The following is a 21,584-nucleotide window of genomic DNA, read 5'->3' as shown; positions in this document are numbered from 1 at the left end:
ACCAAAAAGAAACTATTTTGAGTGGATTGTTGCTGAACCGAGGTGAATTCAGATACAGTGCAACACCCGACCGTGTAGAATGAGATCTGAGTCGTCCAGATCCGGTTAAATCTGGAACGAATCTCAAAACTAATCCCAGCATCAAATTGTTTTTGGTCCGAATTATTTAATCAGTACATCTATACCACTATACCACGGTTGTGGTATAAAACGAAATTGATAATATTTATTAAAAAAAATTTTTGAGTAGATTTTACTAGAGGTCACTATTAAGGAGTTAGGCTACTATGACATTGGTGTTATTTGAAATTAAATAACACCAACTTTTAAACCCTTAGATCTGCCTTGAGATTCGTAATATCCGCTTTTACTGTTCAAGCACTTTATTTTGTAAGAATCTCAAGGCAGATCTAAGGGTTTAAAAGTTGGTGTTATTTAATTTCAAATAACACCAATGTCATAGTAGCCTAGCCCACTATTAAGTATTAACTATTCATTCAAAGTTTCAGATTTTTTAAGTTTGATTTGTTTCAATAAAGTTGCTGAATTTTTATTTGTTCAAATTAAGTCATTTTATAAATTTTTTTTTTAAATTACTAACAAAATATGATCATTCTGTTCAAAATTATAATAGAATATGTTAATTACATCCAAAATACTAACGGAATAAGCATATTTCATCCAAAATACTAACGGGATGAGAATATTCCGTTAGTATTTCGAACGAAAAAGTTATAGAGTGACTTGATTGAAATAAATAAAAAATTTAGTAATTTAAATGAAACAATCTAACTTGAGTGATCAATTCGTGACAAAATACAGTTTAGTAACCTTAGGCAAAATTTATCTTTTTTAGCTATGAATAAAAAATCCAGAATTCCCATCCTTCGAGTGCTTTTCGGAAAATCTCAACTGTCAAAATACGTTATACACGAATCTCAAAGCACAACAATACTGCCCCCGCGCCATCTCGAATAGGCACCCTACACGTCAGTCACGCAGGAGTTGAAATATCTCAGGGGATACGCATTCCTTCTATCCTCGGTACAGATACAGAGGAAATCGATTCCGTAGAGAAAGGGTCTTTCCTTGGATCAGTGGCGTGAAGATGGGTAATTTTATCCGCCGGCCCAGAACAAAAGTAATCGAATATGGAGGCCCCAAAACAATTTTAGTCCATTTTAAGACATTGTATTATTGTTGGTGTCTGTTGTTTGCAGTATATGTTTTGGAACTATTTTAAGGCCTCACTATATTTTTTTTGCATCAGTTTTAAACTAACTCGAGCCAGCAAACAAAAATAGAAGTAGAAATTAACTACCCGTCAAGTAATAATTCAGAGAGGACTGTCGGTTTGCGCACAGATTATAAAGTTCTTAGCACCACACCAGAGAACGATAATCTTGCCTCAATATCAGTATCGGAAAGGTAAAAATCTGCTAATTTTCCGATAGAGAGAGAGGGAGAGAGTATCAATGCACAAGTAGCAACAAACAGGTCTAGGTCTTCTCTTAATTAGATAAAGTATTGTATTGAAAACCTGTTGCATCTTATTAATTTATGTTAGCTGAAATAAAATCAGTGCTAAAACACACAAAGAAAACTCTAGATCCGTCACACAAGCTGTTTCAGCCCTCTTCAGTGAAGTCCCGAAAATCTCTCTGCTAAAGTTTAACAGGGACACTATGAATTTCACAATAATAAAAATTTTAAACATAAATAAAGAAGATATCTCTCTCTCTCTGTCAAAAGTATAGTTTTTGAGGTCCAAAGCTTAATTTGCCTCAAGCTGAGTCTGACCTGTAAATTTAACAGTACAATTAGCAGATTTCTCAACAGAATGGAACTTTGTGACTTTACTGGTATATACTGTTGATTATTAATTATCATTTATTGGGATAATAATTTATTTGGATTTTTTTATATTAATAAGACCATAAATCAGTCAGCAAAAAACTCCTATTTACAACTTTATCGCTTCAGAATCTTCTGATATAGGTGGCAGCTGATAAAATGAGAATCTACGAAAAGTTGCTATATTTTCTGATCAACACCCAAGATAATCTACACATATAACCAAAAGATACTATTTATTAAAATTGAGTTGACTACCTGGCAATTCCATCTCCTATTTCCACTCTCATGAAATTCCCAATATTTACTTTTGAACCAACTTCTTTTGATAACTCGTTCAACACCGTCTGAGAAAGGGACAAAAAAACATCCATTGAATAGCTCATTAGAAAGAGTCAATTTGAAGAAAAAAAGGGAAAAAAAGAATGCAGACCTAAAATCAGTCCAATATCAGTTTTAACAGTTATGTACAAGCAAGTTTGGTGAGACCGAAGATCGAGTTTTACCAAATTGCACAATCGGATTAAATCAAGGGTAATTAAAAGGGCTTAATCAAGATTCAAGTGCATAATTAAGGGTAGTTACAATTGAGTGTTTAATTGGGCCAAATTGAATAAAGTTCAGACCAATTAATCTCCCTGTGAGGTTTAAAGTTATTACTCAATGAGTTACTGGACAGGAACCAAGTAACACTTGAGTCAGGACTACAATTGCCCTTTGAGATGATTTGTAGTACAAGTGAGAGAAACCTTGATATTTTTGGAGTCGTTCAGGACAAATTTTTGTTCTGAAAGCACCACTTCTTCAAAGTATTTCCTTAAACGCCCCTCCACCATTTTCTCTATCGCCATTTGAGGCTTTCCAGAAGCTTCTGCCTAATAGGTAGAAATACAAAGAGACAAAATAATTGTCATAATTGTGTTTTATTATCCTTTTTTTTTCATTCCTTTGCAACTCACTATTGTGTTTTATTGTTGCAACCAAAAACTACGTTATCATGAAATTTTCAACACCATCCAAACTAAATATCATTTCAATGGATTAAGGATAAAAATAGAGGAATAACGAGATAGTTTGGGTTGTCTTCTGAATAAATAAATATGTATATAAAAATATGCAACAGCTTGCAAAATGAGCCCTAGTTTGGGCATGTCTTTTCAAGAATTAAATGGTCCTACATGGAGAAATTATACATTGAGCATGTTTGAAGCATTTTTCAGAAAAACAAATGTGAAGGTAAAACATGAGTAATCCGGATATCACCAGGGATCTGTGGGCTTTACTTCAAAAACCATCATTATACAAATGAAGAATTCAAACTATTAATCTTCATCTCCTTGACAAGCCAAACTTTCACATTTCCAAATTCTTCATTTTTTGGTTCGTTTTGTATAAGATGAAGAGGCTGAAAAATATTTTTTTTGGTTCATTCATTTTTTAACAATTTTAACATTTTGATCTTATAAAAAACAAACTAAAAAGTAAAAATATTGAAATTAAAACAATTGGCTCATCAAGTAGATCAAGATCGACGGTTCAAGCTTGTCATATGAAGCCGATCCATTGTTTAGTACCCAAGTGAGCTTTAACTCATACTAGATTCAGTCAAACATAATGATATTAAGTATACCGAACAAATTAGCTGGTGTTGGTACTGCCATTATAAAAAGAAAATGGCTACAAGAGTGGAGTTTCGGGAAATTGGGCAATGCTTGGAAGCGAGGGTATATGGGAATATGAATGTAAATTATCCTAAAAATATAAAAGAAAAATGAAAAAGAAGTGTGCCTGAGTTTTCAGAATTTCACGCTCACTCTGTAAAGCCTGCGTTGGCACAAGTTCCTTTGACAAGAATAGGGGTTTTGATGCAACTATGTGCATGGCCAGGGATGAACCCACAGCTTTTAATGGATCAAGTGAGGCACTTCCATCTTCTAATTCTAGTGTTACCAAACCTGCTATCCGACCCAATCCTACAAAAGTGGGAAAAATCCATGAACAATAATGGTTGTAAAAATGTTTAAAAAAAAAAGCTCAAACCAGTGTCATCTAACTCTGAAGGTACAGTAGTACAGAGAATGAATAATCATTGGTATGCTAGATTAGAAACTTTGTACTACTAAACTTAAAAAAAAAATATCAGAAAATATCACCTACTCCTGTAGATAGTGATATGCAAACTTCCAGATGGCATACTTGAGAGTTTGGAAGTTCTTTTGCCAACCACAACCGATGTCTAAAATACTATTATTTCTGAAGTTTCTTACATCTGGGATTAACTAAATAGTTGCAAAGAAAACACCAATATATATTCTAACTTGGAGAGGTACTTTTAAGAGGGTTCAAATGCCTCCATTTTTTAAATTTCAATAACTTAAAATTTAAACTCAAATATCAAAATAAAAACCGTTAGATTTGATCTATATCATTTTCTCTACGCACATAAAAGATTACGATATTTCTACTTTATTTTGATCGGTATCAAGAGCTTGCAAAATGATTGACCATAAGCTGTCAAACAACTAAGCTTGTTTGACAACCGCAACAAACGAATTCAATTCGTAGAAGTAAACACTAAAATAGTAGATTTTGTCTTTATAACTTAGATTTGCGTGTATCAAATGACCATTGTAGCATTGACTCGATTTTGCTTGGGTCGGTGGCCACTCACTCCTGCCTCCGAAATTAGTTTGGTGCAATTTAAAAATCATTTGGTCACCAATCAATGCCGACAAATAACTGAACCAATATTTTTTCAAAAACTTCAAGATTGACCAATAGGTTTTCATTTTGCAGTAAGTTTGAAACATGGCTCATCTAATTCATAGAGAACTTATCTACCATTTTGACTTTTTATTTGATGAATATCGTGTTGGTTGTCATGGTTATCAAATGTGATTTGTCAATGTAACCTATCCTTACATAAAAGAGCAAATTTTGTCATCCGTTGGCATGCCTTAATGGGTTTCTGATGGTTGGCTACTTTTCACAGCCAAAATGAAAGGCATTATATGTCAATTGCAACGAGAGACCTCCAATTTTACTAATAAGTGCTCTTTTCGCAAATTCATTGTTATTGTATTCCTTTAAAGGATGCTAATCTGGTGGAAATAATATGAGGGGCAGTACTGTGGTCTATTTGGTTGGATAGAAACAGATTGTTTTTCGCGATGGCAATATTTTGAATATTCAAGCTTTAGGTTCAAAAATTATATCTCTAGCTTATTTTTGGCATCTCAACAAAAGAGTGATTTAACTGATCAACTTAAGCTAATTACTCCTTGTGATGTGAAGGCCCTGTCAGGTACCTTGTTGGCAATTTCCATAGAGGATACTCAGGTTACAACCCGTATGAGTGGAAGAGGGAGAACTTTGGCTGGTGAAGAAGATTTGCAGCTGGTGCCTTGGGAGAATATGGAAGTTGCAGGGACTTTAAATGCTATTTTACTTTTCTAGTTAGCTGTTATGATTTGTAGGTTGATGTTTGTTTTGTGTGTTGAACTGGGATGTATTGCTATGTTGAAGTTTGTAGGATACACTCGGTAGCTGTCGATGTTCCTTATTTTTTTGTTGCAGGTTATGTGTTGGTGTTGGTATTTGCTTAATACCTATGTAGGCTGTTCGATACGTTTGTCACTGGTACCAGTACTACTGTTTAATACTTTGGTTTTCATTTTAATGGAAAACGGTGGCATGGCCACTTCTTTAAAAAAAAAAATGAACCTGCTTGGATGGTACAGTCCAAAACAACAAATTTTACAGTAAACTCCCTCCAAATAATTCTCTTTACCTGGCTGAGGACAGGTGTGGAGATAAGTAGAAACAACACCATGAGAGGAAGTAGACAAAATAAAGCCTCTTCTAAATTTAACATTTTCTCCCACCATAGCAGCCACCTCAGTAACTGCACCTTGTACAGTTGTCTCTCCGGTAAGTTTAGGATGCTCCAAATTTATTGTCATGTTCTATTTCAAAAATGTAAAGAAACAAAGGATGAGCAATTTGATAATTTGGCGAAGCTAATAAAGGTAGGGTTTAGGGATTTGTATTTAATACCGACTTTATTTGCAATGATATTAAGCAAGGAATCCAAAGATACACAAAACTAAACAATACAAAACAATTGGATATTTGAAGGTGAATTACCTCCAAGTATTCAGGGCCAAAGGGAAAAGCTGATTGAAAGGTGGGTCCCTCCATCAGCAATGCTTTTTTTGCCAAACTAGAAGCCTGCAATAACAAACAGCCAAGAAAGAAAAAAAAAGCTTCAATGCAAGTATGCACACCATATAGAACATCCAAATTTATGTGGCATATCCAGACAGGACAAATAATTCTAAAATGGTATTTTAGGCAGTTCTCACTTACACTTGATGAGGAAAAAGTTACCGAGTATTTTTTTTTATTTCTAGTATATGATGTACTAACTGCAATAGATTACCAAGTACTGAGAAAAGTTTAAGATATGGCCCCAAAAATGTCACCCATTCCCACTCTAATTCTTATACTTTCTCATTGATACCTTGTGGAACCTACTAATTATCTTCCTCAAAGAAAAATGAAAGCCCTAGTCAACAAAATTGTTGACTGATTTTTTGAACTGAAAAATGTCCAACAAAATTAATAGGATTGTCTTTTTTTATAAATTATGGTAGGGAGACCAAACTGGAACCAAGTGATGCTTCACAAATCTCGTGTATAACAAATTTCACAAACTCTGCATAAGTATTGTCAAAACAAGTGCATAAACAATCACCACTATCCAATCTGGGCCCAAATGGATGAACCACAAACAATTTCTTTTGAAGTAAAACGTACCAAGTATTGGAAAACGTCATTTCTGGCAACAAAATCAGTTTCGCAATTCAACTCTATAACAACAGCTCTTTTGTCATCTTGTGCAACTGCAAGCAAACCCTCAGCTGCAGTTCGGGCCGACTTTTTGGCAGCCATTACAACGCCTCTCTTTCTCAGATCCTTCTGAGCTTCATCTGAAATGAATGATTGAAGCATTTATGAAACTCAAGTTGGTACTTGTCTACCCTATTTTATCGCAAAGGAGAGAACTAAAAATGTGCAGCATTCATTCAAATATATTCTCATTTTATCTAAGCTTTCAGTTCAAACTTTTAGGTTTTGAAATTCTTGGAACAAAATAGCAATTAATGCTCAATTGAAGGCAATATTAAGTCAACATCTGACTACATGGCACACTCTCCCAACCAAATTCACAAATGAAACAAAAGTCAAGGTTCACTAATGCAAACAAGGATTATAAATTTGTAGAAATTTCAGATAGTTCAAGTAACTATTCCCCAAGTGTAATTTGGCAATAATTGAAGGCAATTAAACCTCAGCTTGGTTCTCAATTCTACAACCAAACTCAGTTTAAGCCCTCATTTTGCTGTCAAACCCAATTTGTCCTTGATTGGACACCTAAAAGCCAGGAAAAAACAAAATGAAAAGCCATTTAAGCGCCACAACAGGTCAAACTAGTATTGGTGCAGTACAATGAGATAACACTACCTGATTGACTAATAAAATGAATTTAGATATACCAAAAGCATGTTACAGCAAAATGCCAGTTCTGTTAATTTGATGGTCTGTGCTCTTTCATTCCATTATATTCACTCAGTCATAAACTAAGCACAATTATACCATTCCAATGTAAGAAAGAGAGAAAAATATAAGTACCGATATCCCAATTACATCCAACAAGAGCAGATTTGACATCCTTTATGGGAGCACTTGTTCTCTCTCTAAGTTGTCTTATAAGATTCATCTGCTCAGAACCTGACACCTCAGCACTAAACCTTCTCAGTTGAAACAGGTCTGAAGAAGCTGTTCTTTTACCCAGGCACGACTCACTGAATTTGTGAGCTTGAAATCGTGCTTGTCTTTGCAGTAATTGAGACATGGGTCTTCTGATAACATATGCCATTCTCAAATCGTGCTAAATCTGAAAGAAGATAATATAACTTATAAGAGACTAGTAATGAGTAACTAACGTTGCCGTGGTTAGGAAAATCCATAACAAAAAATTCATACGCCAGGCCCCAACCCAACTATTGTATCGTTTGTGAAGTATACAGTACAATAAATTTGGACAGTATACCATAGCATATTAACATTAGCAACAAATGGTCACTCCATTGTATCATTAGCAAGCAATGGGAAGAACAATTGTTAGGCGATAGAACGCTTGAATCGTAAGAGACTCACCTCTGTCCGAGTTGCGCAGACTCTTCCTTTCTTTGCGACTGATTGAAACGGTGGATTCGGTTGATGATCGCAAGAGTGATTTCGGCTGGCGTCAAGTGTAGTAGGTTTCGCTGATCGAGAGGAGCAAGAAGAGGGTCCGGAACCCAAAGAAACTTGAGTTTGGATCCAGACCGTCCGATCAGAATCCGTCCAATCCGACCAAGCCTTAAATGCATTGTGGTCCTTCAAGATGCGTGTTAGTATATAATGAGCAGACCAGATTCAAACTCAGAAAATGAGGTACCTTAGGCGAAATGAATTCCCGTCGGATGGGCCGAATTTTTTATTAATAAAAATAAAATAAATAAAATATTAAAAAAAAAACTAAGTAGACCGGGCCCTGTAAACCCGTCCCACCGGACGGGTCCAATTGACCCATCCCGGTTAATCGGATTAGCCGTTAACTAACATCACGGAAAAAAAAAAAAAAAAAATTCCCGGACGGGTTTAAGCATCCCGTCCCGAGTCTGTAAAAAAAAAAAAAAAAAAAAAAAAAATCTGGACGGGTTAAGTAAACCCGTCCAGAATTTGAAATATTATATTTATATTATATTATTATATTATATTATATTATTATATTATATTATATTATATTATATTATTATATTATATTCTATTATATTATATTATTATATTATATTATATTAGAGTACGGCTAACGTGCTTCCTCTAGCATATGGGCCGAAATGCTTCCGGTGGAAATTTGAAATTTCAAAATCCAAAAAGTCGATCTGAACCGTTCATCTTCTTCTCCATATTAATATCTGCTTGGAGACCAAATTTTACATTTTTCTGAATTTTTTTATTATTTATTAAGCCATTTTGAAAATCGCTGATCCAACGGTAGCTTCTGATTTTTACTGTTTGGGAAGCCACCGTCGGATCAGCAATTTTCAATGTGGCTTAATAAATAGTAAAAAATTTCAGAAAAATGTAAAATTTGGTCTCCAAGCAGATATTAATATGGAGAAGAAGATGAACGGTTCAGATCGACTTTTTGGATTTTGAAATTTGAAATTTCCACCGGAAGCATTTCTGCCCATATGCTAGAGGAAGCGCGTTAGCCATACTCATTATATTATTATATTATATTATATTATATTATGATTTTATATATATTATATTTTTTGTTTTTTATATTATATTATTATATTATTATATTATGATTTTAAACATTTGAATTAATTTAGTATAAAGTCAATCGGTCAAGATTAAAAGATTAATAAATTAATTTTAGTGCATTTATTTTTTGAACGTTTTCTTACCGCTTGACTTTATACTAAATTAATTTGAACGTTTAAAATTTTCACATGTAGATGCATCACTCGCAAGATAGGCAGGTTCTAACGGTTTGGATTCGTCATTTGAAAACGATTTAATAAGTTTTGGAGTTAAGCTCACCAAACACTTTGGTGAACTTAAGCACAACTAAACTAGTTCTATTCATAATATAATATATATATATAAGTATATTAATATAATAATATAATATAAAAAACAAAAAAATATAATATATATAAAATCATAATATAATATAATATAATAATATAATATAATATAATATAATATAATATAATAGAATATAATATAATATAATAATATAATATAATATAATAATATAATATAATATAATAATATAATATAATATAATATAATAATATAATATAAATATAATATTTCAAATTCTGGACGGGTTTACTTAACCCGTCCAGATTTTTTTATTTTTTTTATTTTTTTTTTAACAGACTCGGGACGGGATGCTTAAATCCGTCCGGAATTTTTTTTTTTTTTTTTTTTTTTTTTTTTTACAGACTCGGGACGGGATGCTTAAACCCGTTCGGGAATTTTTTTTTTTTTTTTCGTGATGTTAGTTAACGGCTAATCCGATTAACCGGGACGGGTCAATTGGACCCGTCCGGTGGGATGGGTTTACAGGACCCGGTCTACTTAGTTTTCGAAAAAACTCAACAGTAGTGTTCTTTTTAAATATTTTATTTATTTTATTTCTATTAATAAAAAATTCGGGTCGGATGGGATCCGGTGGTCATAAATAGCCGATTTTTTTATTAATAGAAATAAAATAAAAAAAATATTTAAAAAGAGCATAACTTTTATGTTTTTGCGAAAAGTAGGTAGATTGGGTCTAGATAACCCGTCCCACCGAATGGGTCCAATTGATCCGTCCCGGTTAATCCTCATTTAATTTTAACTAGCATCAAGGAAAAAAAAAAAAAAAAAATTCCCGAACGTGTTTAAGCGTCCCGTCCCGACTCCTAAAAAAAAAAAAAAAAAAAAATTTTCTGGACGGGTTTAAGAATCCCGTCCCGATCCGTTAAAAAATAAAAAATAAAAAAAATTTCCTGGACGGGTTCTCTTAACCCGTCCCCCACTTATTTCCCCTGCTTCCTCTCGCTTCGCTCGCAGTCCGCTCACTCCACTCCGCAAGTGAATCAACCAATGATTATTAATTTTTTATTAATGGGAGCTTAGAGTATCCGCTGGTCATCGGATGAAATTCTATCTGATGCATCGTTTGGGTCGTTCAATCTATGTTAAGATTCGTGCAAAATTAAATTAGAAACCGCCCTAAACAGTTGCTCAAATCTTATAGTGGATCGAACGGTTCATACCGAATTTGGTCTGATGGCCAGACCCCCTTCGCTCCACTTATTAATGGGCTATAAATCATATAAATCACAAGAGCAAATTAATGCAAATTAAATTCTCATACTATAGTGTCTAAACTAAACTCTCTCCTCTATCTATCAATATTAATTTGCTCTTTAATGGATGACCTCTCCGGTATCAGATCAATCTTACCATTTCTTCCTATATCTCTTTCTCCAACACCTTCCTCCCCTCATCTCACATGGCCTGAGGAAGCCGAAAGGTCTCTGTGTGACCTGACCAAGGGCCCCACTGTCAGCCATGTCGACTCGGGCTCCAAATTCTTCGACTTTATAGATAACGTCCGTAATGAACTTGATTTCTCTTCACAGCCTCCCCTAGCTTATGCCACCTCCAATGGTTTATCTTTCTTCTTTGATCAAGTAAATTGCTGTTTCTAAATTATTTCTTTGATCTTTTTTTTGCACTTTGGCACTAAATTATTACTAAATAAGGATAAAATGTTTTCTTTCCTTGAATTTTGACTACAGCACTTGTCTAGAGATGAAGCAAAAGTGTGGTTTGATGAGGTTGTCCCTAGCTTGGCCGCACTGTTATTGCGCCTACCTTCTCTGCTAGAGGCTCATTATTGCAAATCCAATAAATTAGTTGCAATCGACAAATTCAAACTTCGTCCCGAATTTTCTTTTGTTTTTTGTTTTGGACCCGGGACGGGTTGTATAGAGCCGTCCAGCTTTTTTTTTTTTTTTTTTTTTTCGGACCCGGGACGGGTTGTGTAGAACCGTCCGGGATTTTTTTTTTTTTTTTTTTTTCCGGATCCAGGACGGGTTGTGTAGAACCGTCCGGGTTTTTGGTTTTTTCCTCTCGTCGACAGAGATTAGCGTTGACAGTGATTAGCGATAATCCGGGACGGGTTTAAACAACCCGTTCTACTTAGTTTTGGATAAAATTCAAAAGTAATACTGTATTTCGATATTTTAATTATTTTTTTTCTATTAATAAAAAATTCGGTCATAAACAGGATGCTGACGAAAATTTGGAGTTGATTAGATTTTATAGGCCAGCTTTTACTCTCTTTTTTTTTCATTTAGTTGGACTATTTTTTTTTTCGAATCTCTATTTACTGTTTTCAATTAATATTAACCCTAATTACAAATTTCGAAAATTAACAATAAATTAATTAAGCATATGTATTAGATATTTCAGAAGTTAACAAGGAAAACTTATATAAATTTATCACAAGCCGTGTTTGATGTTGTACAAATAAATTATTTCTCAATGACCATTGAACATTGAAAAATTTCACTAATCTCGTTGTTTTTGGCATTTTATATTTAATTGTATTTGGTCCATGAAATGACCTAATTAGTATAATATTTTTTAATTATAAGAATATATGCTCGAGTTTAGGGTTTAGGATTTAGACTTTATTTTTAGAGGGCAAAAAAAAAACAGTATGAAGCTTGCATTTTACCAGTTTCTCAGAGCTGCCCAAACTGTTTTGTTACAAACTACCAGCATATGCAGTTTCGGTCAAATTTTATTGCAGAATTACAGGATATGAACCATAGTAGGCCTCATTTAGTTTTTGTTTTATGATCATACTGGTCCCTCTCAAAAAGCTGGACAAAATTGCTTGACAGCTTGAAATGATAAATCGTTCATTAGACGAGGGATATCAATTTCGTCTTGCATGTCATGCAAATAGTGATGCATTTCATTAACAAGTATAGCTGTACAAACAACTAAAAATTGTTAACAACCCTCTAATATTTATTTTTTACAGAAAAAAATGTGAAACTCCAATATTTTTATCATATACGAAATAGTTTACACAATGGCAAAAAAATTAAAGTTAAAACTGTAAGTTTCATCTTGTACCTAAATTTTGAACCGTAAAAAGAAGTAAATTTGGGTTAACGAAGTAAAGCAAAAGGATAAAGCCCAAATATGAAAAGAACTACAAAATTTGTATAAAAAAAATAATAATGATAATAATGATAATAATGATCGAGCAAGTGATTTAATAAAGAAAATTTGTTCTTGGTAGAACTTACCAGCTCTTTACCGAAAGTAGGTCGTAGCTAAATTTGTTTTCATAGTTTAAGATATAGTACAAAAAATCAGTCAGATAAGAGGGAAGTAGTTCACTGAAAATTTGTAGAGATTATATCGTAACTCATTATAACAGATAATGATTGTTACTAAATGAAAAATGCTTAATTAGTTTCTAGCTGAACTTACGTTGAACTGGTAAGAGGGAATGAGTTCTCCCAAAATTGGTAATCTAAACTATACATTCTAAATTATGTAGGTTGCTTATGATCAAACAATAAATTAGAACTGAAAACATGCTCAATAATCCTAGTAATTAGCGACTTCAAAACATCGCAGATAACACAACAAAAAAGCATAAACACTAGCATAAATTCTCATAACTCTTGGTAATATCTATTAAACATCTCGGATAACATCAATAAAAGCATAAACACCAACATAACATATCAGAGAAAGCCTAAAATTTTAGAGATTATTTACAGAAGAGAAGAGAATACTATGAATCATTTTTCTGAAGTCAGAAAAAAACATAAAGCTTATGGTCAATCTCGTCTTGTACCCTTGTGCACCGATCAAAAAGAGCGGCAATTTTACCCCGGTGATTTCTCATTCTCGTTCGTATGGCACTTTCAATATCTAACAATTCTGTTTCTTTGCTCGGTGCCTTCAGAAAAACAAAATATATGAAGGAACATGGATTATGAGAAGATAATTATTGAAATAATTATACAAGTGAATTTTGGTATGGTTCTTATCAGTCCAGTACTGAGTAACAAAATCTTTAATATGTTAGTTGCTTTGTTGGTTCTTTATACTAGCAATTGAGAGATTATCAACCCTGATTGTTCTAAACCAAAGCTAACTTAAGGTATATCATTGAAGCATATTTACTCAACGAGACAAATTCTGTTAATTGCAAGTTTTGAGTGTTCAAAGGAGTCACGTTGGGTGAAATTGAAGCTTATTTGATCACACGTACCTTTTTCCACTCTTTCTTCTCCCTAAGTAGGGATTCCAAGGCCTCTTGAACCAAAGCCTTTTTCCTCTCTTTCTTCTCCCTAAGTAGCCTCATCTCCTTTGCTCTCTTCCTCCATTTCCTGCACATTTAATTATTCAGCCCATATTCATTTGGTTCCTAAATGTAACTTCCAGGAAATTTCTCAAGTTTTTGCCATAAAAGAAATACATCCTTAGAAACTAACAAATTTGTTAACCTATCTTTCAGCTTATTTGCTATTTGAGTTATTGGGTAGTCAACATTCAGTACAAATTGTCGGAATCCATCATACCGATGCAAAAATTAGACCATTAAAAACAGTTATTTCGCCACTTAACTGTGATTCTTTCTACAAATAGCTCGTGCAAACCACACAAGCACTGAAAGCCCACAATTACAAATTCATTAGCTGATAACATTTCTTCATAGGTAAGCAAAAGATAACCAACCTGATTATTGACTTTAGTCTGACTTTGAATAGCTCCGTCTTTTCACGTGACTTCTTCTCCGCTAGAACCATCTCCATCTCCATCTCCATCTCACCTTCCTTTATAGCAACCTTTTGATCACTGGGTCTGGATGCATTCACGCTGGAAGTCGCATGCATTACTGGTACAAGACCAGTACAAACCGGAGGCAATGGAAGAGGAAGAAGCGGAACAGCTTGCACGTCAATCGGCCTCTCTGGAATGAAGACGGCTTGCTTGTCCACTTCCTGAGGTCCTCTTACAGGAAGAGGTACCCATTGTGTTTGATCTAAAACCTTAACTGGCCTTGGAGAATCAGATATAGCCATGCCCGGTTTCTTTGGTGAGACCCTTTTGGCAGTACTTTCACCAACCTTCAATGAATAAGAAACCTCTTCTTCCGTATTACTTGAGACATGAGTGAAACAAACATCTGATTTTATCATGTGAGACCTTTTGGTGCCAACAAGTGGCGACCATTTGCTTAAATGGTCTCCTACTTGTCTGAGAAATGGACCATCTTTCACCATGTACAACTCCTCAAAACTTTTCAGCACAAGGCCATGGTTCTTCACAAAGCTCTCAGCATTCTCCCCCTAAATAACAAAAAGAAACACATATCTATTATGCACAGAAGGTACATGTTGGAAATGGCAGATATTCAAATATAGAATACCATATATCAAAGCTGCATATGGTACAAAAAAGAGAACAAATAGAAAGTGATACCTCCATAGCAAGCATTTCTACGAGTCGAGCAAGAGGCATCCCTTGATTGCATGGGAAACTGCTGCGCAGGGAAGCAAGGGCCTCGGTTCTTAACTGTAAACAAACAATAAACAGAAATTATTTTATAACGCTCATAAAAGATACTAAACATCCATTCAGATCAGAAACTCAAGTAACAGAACAAAAACGAGGCATGTTTGTAAATTTGTATCTAGGCCCCAAGTCAGACATTATGGAAACATCTTGTAGTTCGTTCTTTACTTGGTAATTAAAAAATTAACATACTGTGGTTTTCAGGATAATTGTGGCAATTTCCTAGAGCTACATTCTCAATTATACTTCAATGTCTGCCTTCTCCAACTTGTGGTTTTTAGTGATATCTGGTTTTCGAACTTGTAACATAAACTTCAAGTGCGACTGAAATAAAACAACTTGAATGGAGTGTTCTTGAAAATCATAACTTGAATGACAGCCCCACAGTCCTTCTCTTAGCATGCTTAAGAATATTTTCTATATGTAGGCTAGAATAATGGATGCATATATATTTCTCAAATTTAGCAAGGGACCACAGAAACATCCCCTTTCTGATGTAGTAAAATATACTTTTCAACAATCTATGTTTGTATGAAGCATTTGAGTGGTGTTATACCTTTAAGAAGTGAGCATGCATCAAACAAGCTTGCAGATAAGTGGCTTTCTTTGCAAGTCTAAAGAAAGAAATGTAATATCCTGCTCTACAGGCCCTACAATTGCAACAATTAAGGTACATCATGACAAGTCGAGGAATATCAAACCTATACCAAGACTAGGAAAAGTAACTAAAATTACTATCATTTAACTAGCTAGTCTAAAGAAAGAAATGTAATATCCTGGCCCTAAAATTGCAACAATTAAGGTACATCATGACAAGTCAAGGAATATCAAACCTATACCAAGACTAGGAAAAATAACTAAAGCTACTATCATTTAACTAGCTAGCACAAAGATTCATATTTGGGTTGCATAAGAAATAAGCTACATGGCAATTAAGATGTGATTCACTTCCTCATTATTGGTGAAAGCATCACCATCCTGTCTCATGCTAGCATGGACTAGCCAAAATCAAATCCTTAAATGACACCAACTTACTTTGCTACATCCCTAGCAAATGCAACCTCTGGGCTATGCCGAACTTCAGGAGACATCTTAGCAAAATCTAGTGACAACTCAGCAGGCTCCACCTATAATTTAAGTAGGGGCAGAAAATGATCAAACAATAGCAATTCAAGAACTGAAAGTGCATCCCCATAACACATGAAAAATAATCTAAACAGAGCTCCCTCTGCATTTATAGCAAACAGTGTCCCAATTACATTTGGTTGTCCTTTCTCCAACCATAAAAATAAAAAAGAAGAAAAAGAGGGGTTTTAGGGCTTCTGAAGACATTGTATATGGGGTGAACTTGATATCAACAGAATTTACAAGAGCAGATGATTCTCTGCCTTGGTAAATATTAGGATTAATATATAGGTGACATCTCCCATTAGCCATAGAGTATGGGAACTGCAAATGCTCCTTGTACACGAGGCACACATTATTTTACAACAAAAGAAAGCAAAAGAAAACAAAAATGCACTTGCCTTGTAACCTGGGTGCTTGTCCAGCTTGAGAAGCGCATTATAGCCACGAAACTCCCTTTCGGTAGGGACATAAATTCCCTTTCTCCTGTGGTCTTCATACATTTCGAACAGCTCGACCAATGCCTTGTTCATCAGTTCTATGTTCAGGTGTGCATCAAAGCCCTCTCCTTTGTTGTACTCGCAGAGCTCATGCATGGCAATGATGTGTAGCCTTATCTGGTAACAGTAGAACAATAGTAGGTCAATGTCAAGCCAGCTAACTGAATTTAGCTTCGACTACCCTTAACATGCAATTAAACACTGATACAGGCTAGATAAATTGACAGCCAAAACAAGAAGTAAAATTAAATAAATAAATAATAGGCCAAACTTTATAACTCAAATGACCATGAAAATCTAAAAATGAGAAATAAAAATTTACCAGCACCATTCTTTTTGGTAGGCAGAATATCATACCAGTACTGGAACTGACCAGCATAGAGCCAAAAATTGGTACAAATTTCTAATTAGAGTTCAGAGATAAGATGGTACCATCTGCTCAAGCATAGAGATGGCCTCGAGGTTGAATATGTGTTGCACCCTGAGATCCATACGAACGGCTCTCATACGGTCGCACAGGAAATTGTACAAGCCAAGAAAATCATTGCCGTAAGGCTTATTCAATAATTCTATGAGATAATCCATCGTTTTCATTAGTACAGGAACAGGCCTTATCAGATCAGGATCTCTCTCTGCTGTCCCAGGATACTGCATACACAAGAAAAACAATACACGAGTTTTCAAACTTCCAATCTAATTTTCACCTTTTCTTTCTTGCTGCTAAATTAGAGTTTTGGAAAGCAACTTCATGTGTACCCAAGAAAACATCTCTGAAAATAACCAAGAATCTGAAATACCCTGGATTTACCCACAAAAGCTAGGAAAATTGACATATAATATAACCCTGCAAACTGTAAAAAATATATCAATTCAATATCCTGTATCACTGGTTTCACCATCTACTCCAAATCTAGTCAAATTACTCCTTACCTCACTAATTTTCAATGTAAATAGAGTCATATAAGATGATAGGCATTAACGCATTATTTCTGGTACTTAATGGAGGCAGTTAGATAATTAGTTGTTTGCAGGAGAACATATCATTGTCTGAATTTTTGCAGGTGATGCACATGACATTTTCCCATGAGTATATGACAGAAGGAATAAAAGCATGTATGTTACCTTCTTAACAGCAAGAAATTTAGTGGTTTGGTTTCTATCTCCATCCAGCTGCTCGTGCTTATCAAGATGTCCTTTTCTCTCCCGCTCCCCCCTTTCAGGTACTAGTCAATACAAAAGCATCACGTCAACATTTCACCAAGGAAATAACTACAGAGACTTATCTTCTAATCCATACATGAATATGCCCCAAAGAACTGTTTTTTTCCCTACATTACCAAGGATAGCAATTTTGCCTGGTACATATCAGTACAGAGCTATAGGCAACGACAACAATTGGTATATTTAAGTGGACATTTGGTAAGAAATAGATGCTCCATTCTCAGATTAAAGTAATCTGATACCTGTATTAACAATAAAAGAAACCAAAAAACATGGAATGACAATTCAACACAGTATGCTGTCACTTTTTACATTATCCATCCTCTTACCCCCGAAAATAAAAAAGTGAATAAAAAGATAAAAGAAAAGAGATATAAGTTCACAGATTACCTGGACACATGTCAGGGCAAAGACCAACTATAGCAGTTGCCTCTGAAAAATCAACGTCATCTTGCTGCTTGCTTGATTCAGCAATGCTAACTGGTGTTTCAACCAGTTCAACAACTGGTTGGCTCAGTTCAGCCCCAAACCGAGCCAGGCGCCTTTTCTTTGCTTCCTTTTCTCTGTATATTTGTGACAACTTTTGGTTATTGACAGAAAAGTTTTAATTTGCACATGCATGCGCGCGCACACACATGACAGAAATTTAGCATGGTTTAGCTCGGTTTGGAAAATGCTTCAAGTTAGGCATCCCCAACAAAGGACTCGGTTCAGTTTGGTAGCAGATATACAAATTCGTCCTATAATCCTTAATACACAAGTAACAAACAGTAAAAGAGTACCTCTCCGTCAGGAGCTGTGGAGATCGAGTCCCAGAATTGTCAACAACATGTAGAGGAGATGGCAGCGCTTTAAGGTCACTAAGTTTACCAGACTTCTGTGTAGGAAAGGAGGAGGCTTCAGTTAGCTCTTCAGTTTTAATCTAAATCATAAATGTCAGAGTGGTTATGAGAACTCACTTCTGAAAAAAAAAATAAACAACCACGTTATTTTTTTAGACCAGCATATCTCACTGTTGGACAATATATACTTCTTCATAGAGAAGTGTAATGCTTTTTGTTTCAAATGGGATTTAATAACACAGAGAATAAGTTAACCAATAAATTACTCTATTATTTGTAATATACAACTCTATTATAATCAATAAAATTAATAACACAATCTTTATAATATTTCTTGCAATTCAGAATAAACTTAAAGCAAAGGTAACAAGCAGTTACTCCCAGTAACAAGAAGTTACTTTGACAACATATAGAAGCATGGAATGCTCCTACAAGATATAAAGAGAACATTGATCTCTAAGGTTCAAAACATGAACATTGATTTCTAATCTACATATATGTAAATTATTTGATCAAACATTACCAAATGGCCTAGAATAGTACCCAGTTAAGAATAACCAGCATGGTCAACAACCTAAAACAGGAGTGGGGTCTCTAAGTCAAACTGAACTCCTAGCAGACACTAATAATTCTAAGCCATGGGTTTCTTAAACCTTCGAATTGTCATGTCTAGGTTGACCAATGGGTTGAGCTCGGTTGGGTCAGTGACATTTTATAGTATGATTGGAAAAGAAGATATTAGTGACGGCAACCCCACCAAGTTTAATAATCCCTGCAGAAAAGTTAAAAAAAAGGGTCCATCCAACCAAGAAAATCTATAGTGGTCTGGAACCCAGCAAGGATAAGTATCAATATAAAACACATCTAACTGGCATATTAATAACAGAACCACTCATGAATAGCAATAAAAAAAGTAAAACATCCAAATATAAGACTCTTGGGTCTTCATCAAGACCCAAAACAAAGATTAGTTTTCACAGAAATAGCAATCACAAAAAAAATATCAACCAAATCCAGATGGTACCTGAGTGCTGTCATTTGGCTTTTTCCTCTTTGCAGAACTGCAATTGGGGCTGTTGTGATTTGGGTTGACGAAATTAGGGTTCCACCGCTTCCTTGGTGGCCCACCCTTGTACTTAGCTTTACCTCCTGACATGTCTTCCACCTTTGTACTTAGCACAGCCCTCCTACCTTGCACAATGAAACCTAGTAATTAAAGAACAAATCTTTAGAACAGTACAACTACACCCAGGTGAATAAAAGGATACATTATAAACCTCTCAAAATCGCACCAACTTCAGCATGCAACTGCTGGTAGAAAGAATAATGAAAAGGGTTTATCCATGCAAGGGTTTAAAGTTGAATATTTATTTCAGTTTTATGCAACTAATTAAGCAAAAGGAAATAGAAATAAGGAGCTAATTAGAAAGAATACTTCTTGGAATTCATGTGATATAGAATGCAACAGATGATTCACTAAAACCATAAATGCATCTATAAACTCACCTAAAATACAAGAATCTGTCAAGAATCTGTCAAGAATGTGTCAAGAATGTGTCAAGAAACCTAAAATACAAATCGACTAACTAGTAAAACAACCTCACTATAGGTTGTCCGTGGAATCACAGTCCATTATGACTAATACGATTCACCTCAAATCAATTGAGGTACTCCCATTTGCTATATCTTGCAACAAATTGCAAAAATAAACGAACTAAACACAGACCAGAAATAAAACGAAGTAGAGTAGAGAGAGAAACCTCGGAGAAGAAAAGAGGAGAGAAGCGCCTCCAGTTGCTCGACCTAGCTAGCGCCTTTCCAGAGTTGTACAGGAAAGAGAGGAGGGCGGCGAGGCACAGGAGTCCGAGAGACGAGAGGAGATTAGGAAAGAGAGAGAGAGAGGAGATTAGGAAAGAGAGAGAGAGAGAGAGAGAGGAGAGATAAGAGTCGGGAAGAGAGAGATAGCGAAGTGATCAGCACGAGAAAGAAAGAGAGCGCGAAGAGAAAGAATGAGGGGGAATTCATGTATACCCTCAAATGCGAGTGCGCATCCCCTGAGATATCTCATATTTTGTGTGACCTACGTGTCCGATGCCTATTCGGGGATGGCGCAGGGGCCAGTATTGCTTGAGCTTTGAGATTCGTGTAGAATGTCTTTGAACGGTTGAGATTTTCCAAAAAGTCACGCAAAATATGAGATATCTCAGAGGATGCGAATTCCTCAAATTCACCCTAAATTGTTTCCTAATCTAAGCGTCTTACGAATATTTTATTTCCAAAAGTAGACATACCAATGATAATTTTAGGAACTTTCACAAAAGATTAGTGCAACTGTCACAATAACAAATTAATTTTCACATTTGGGGAAAGTTCTTATTTAGAAAGCAGTAAATCTGCATTATTCCCTTCTTTGACCACCGAGAATGACTCGTATTTTTGAATGGATCCATCGATCTCCAAGTTAAAAATTAAAACACGAGTACCAAAAATACTAAAAAAAAAAATTCTGCCTTAACTTGGCTGCATCTCAACCTACACCTTTCCTATTTTAGCACGAACATAAAATATAACTTAAAATATCCTCACACCTTTCCTATTTTAGCACGAACATAAAATATAACTTAAAATATCCTCAATGGGTACAATATGATGTAAAGATAAGGTTTAAGATAAAGCATACCATTTTAACTTCTTATGCCAAGCTAGTAGGTATAGGTATCAAAATCAGAGGAGGATGACCTGGGCCATGGCATCACCGTCAGCATTTTTATTCAAGTAGCAGGGTTTATGGGAAAGTTTTATTATTCCC

General features: G+C 34.9%; 2 protein-coding genes across 3 annotated transcripts in view; both read right to left on the bottom strand.

Moving 5' to 3' along the window:
* Nucleotides 1-1,484: 1,484 nt before the first annotated feature.
* The window catches only part of LOC144543733 (translation elongation factor Ts (EF-Ts)), a 31,203-nt gene continuing 11,103 nt past the window's right edge, over nucleotides 1,485-21,584 (bottom strand). Inside the window, exons 1-9 of one of the 2 annotated variants that reach the window (XM_078292108.1) lie at nucleotides 8,077-8,208; nucleotides 7,549-7,813; nucleotides 6,673-6,845; nucleotides 6,001-6,084; nucleotides 5,645-5,819; nucleotides 3,643-3,827; nucleotides 2,604-2,729; nucleotides 2,113-2,201; nucleotides 1,485-1,800 (exon numbers count right to left, since the gene is read on the bottom strand). In XM_078292108.1, coding sequence (XP_078148234.1) covers nucleotides 1,785-1,800; nucleotides 2,113-2,201; nucleotides 2,604-2,729; nucleotides 3,643-3,827; nucleotides 5,645-5,819; nucleotides 6,001-6,084; nucleotides 6,673-6,845; nucleotides 7,549-7,795 — 1,095 coding nt within the window. In that variant the 5' untranslated portion in view covers nucleotides 7,796-7,813; nucleotides 8,077-8,208 and the 3' untranslated portion in view covers nucleotides 1,485-1,784. Of the gene's footprint in view, nucleotides 1,801-2,112; nucleotides 2,202-2,603; nucleotides 2,730-3,642; nucleotides 3,828-5,644; nucleotides 5,820-6,000; nucleotides 6,085-6,672; nucleotides 6,846-7,548; nucleotides 7,814-8,076; nucleotides 8,209-21,584 lie in introns of those variants that run through there. The other variant, XM_078292109.1, reaches the window with a different exon arrangement.
* On the bottom strand, nucleotides 13,118-20,614 carry LOC144543932 (SAC3 family protein B-like). Its single transcript, XM_078292379.1, has 13 exons — nucleotides 20,536-20,614; nucleotides 19,800-19,981; nucleotides 18,716-18,855; nucleotides 18,324-18,496; nucleotides 17,835-17,935; nucleotides 17,145-17,360; nucleotides 16,614-16,829; nucleotides 16,123-16,214; nucleotides 15,644-15,737; nucleotides 14,995-15,087; nucleotides 14,248-14,861; nucleotides 13,781-13,898; nucleotides 13,118-13,465 (listed from the first exon to the last, which is right to left on the bottom strand). The coding sequence occupies exons 2-13, from the start codon at nucleotides 19,929-19,931 to the stop codon at nucleotides 13,319-13,321; spliced, it is 2,136 nt and encodes a 711-aa protein (XP_078148505.1). The 5' UTR covers nucleotides 19,932-19,981; nucleotides 20,536-20,614; the 3' UTR covers nucleotides 13,118-13,318.

Source organism: Carex rostrata, chromosome 25, assembly GCF_964058835.1.
Source record: "Carex rostrata chromosome 25, lpCarRost1.2, whole genome shotgun sequence".
In the NCBI taxonomy this organism is placed as follows: domain Eukaryota; kingdom Viridiplantae; phylum Streptophyta; class Magnoliopsida; order Poales; family Cyperaceae; genus Carex; species Carex rostrata.
The sequence above is the reverse complement of the archived record's forward strand: the minus strand, read 5'-3'. Positions and strand labels throughout refer to the sequence as shown.

What these genes read in the sequence shown, in the direction of transcription:
- LOC144543932 (XM_078292379.1), bottom strand. Translation starts at nt 19,931, where the DNA reads ATGTCAGGAGGTAAAGCTAAGTACAAGGGTGGGCCACCAAGGAAGCGG. An exon ending in TGCATGCTCACTTCTTAAAG is followed by an intron (nt 15,088 to 15,643) that starts GTATAACACCAC and finishes GTTTGTTTACAG; the next exon opens with TTAAGAACCGAGGCCCTTGC. An exon ending in AGAAGAAAGAGTGGAAAAAG is followed by an intron (nt 13,466 to 13,780) that starts GTACGTGTGATC and finishes GTTTTTCTGAAG; the next exon opens with GCACCGAGCAAAGAAACAGA.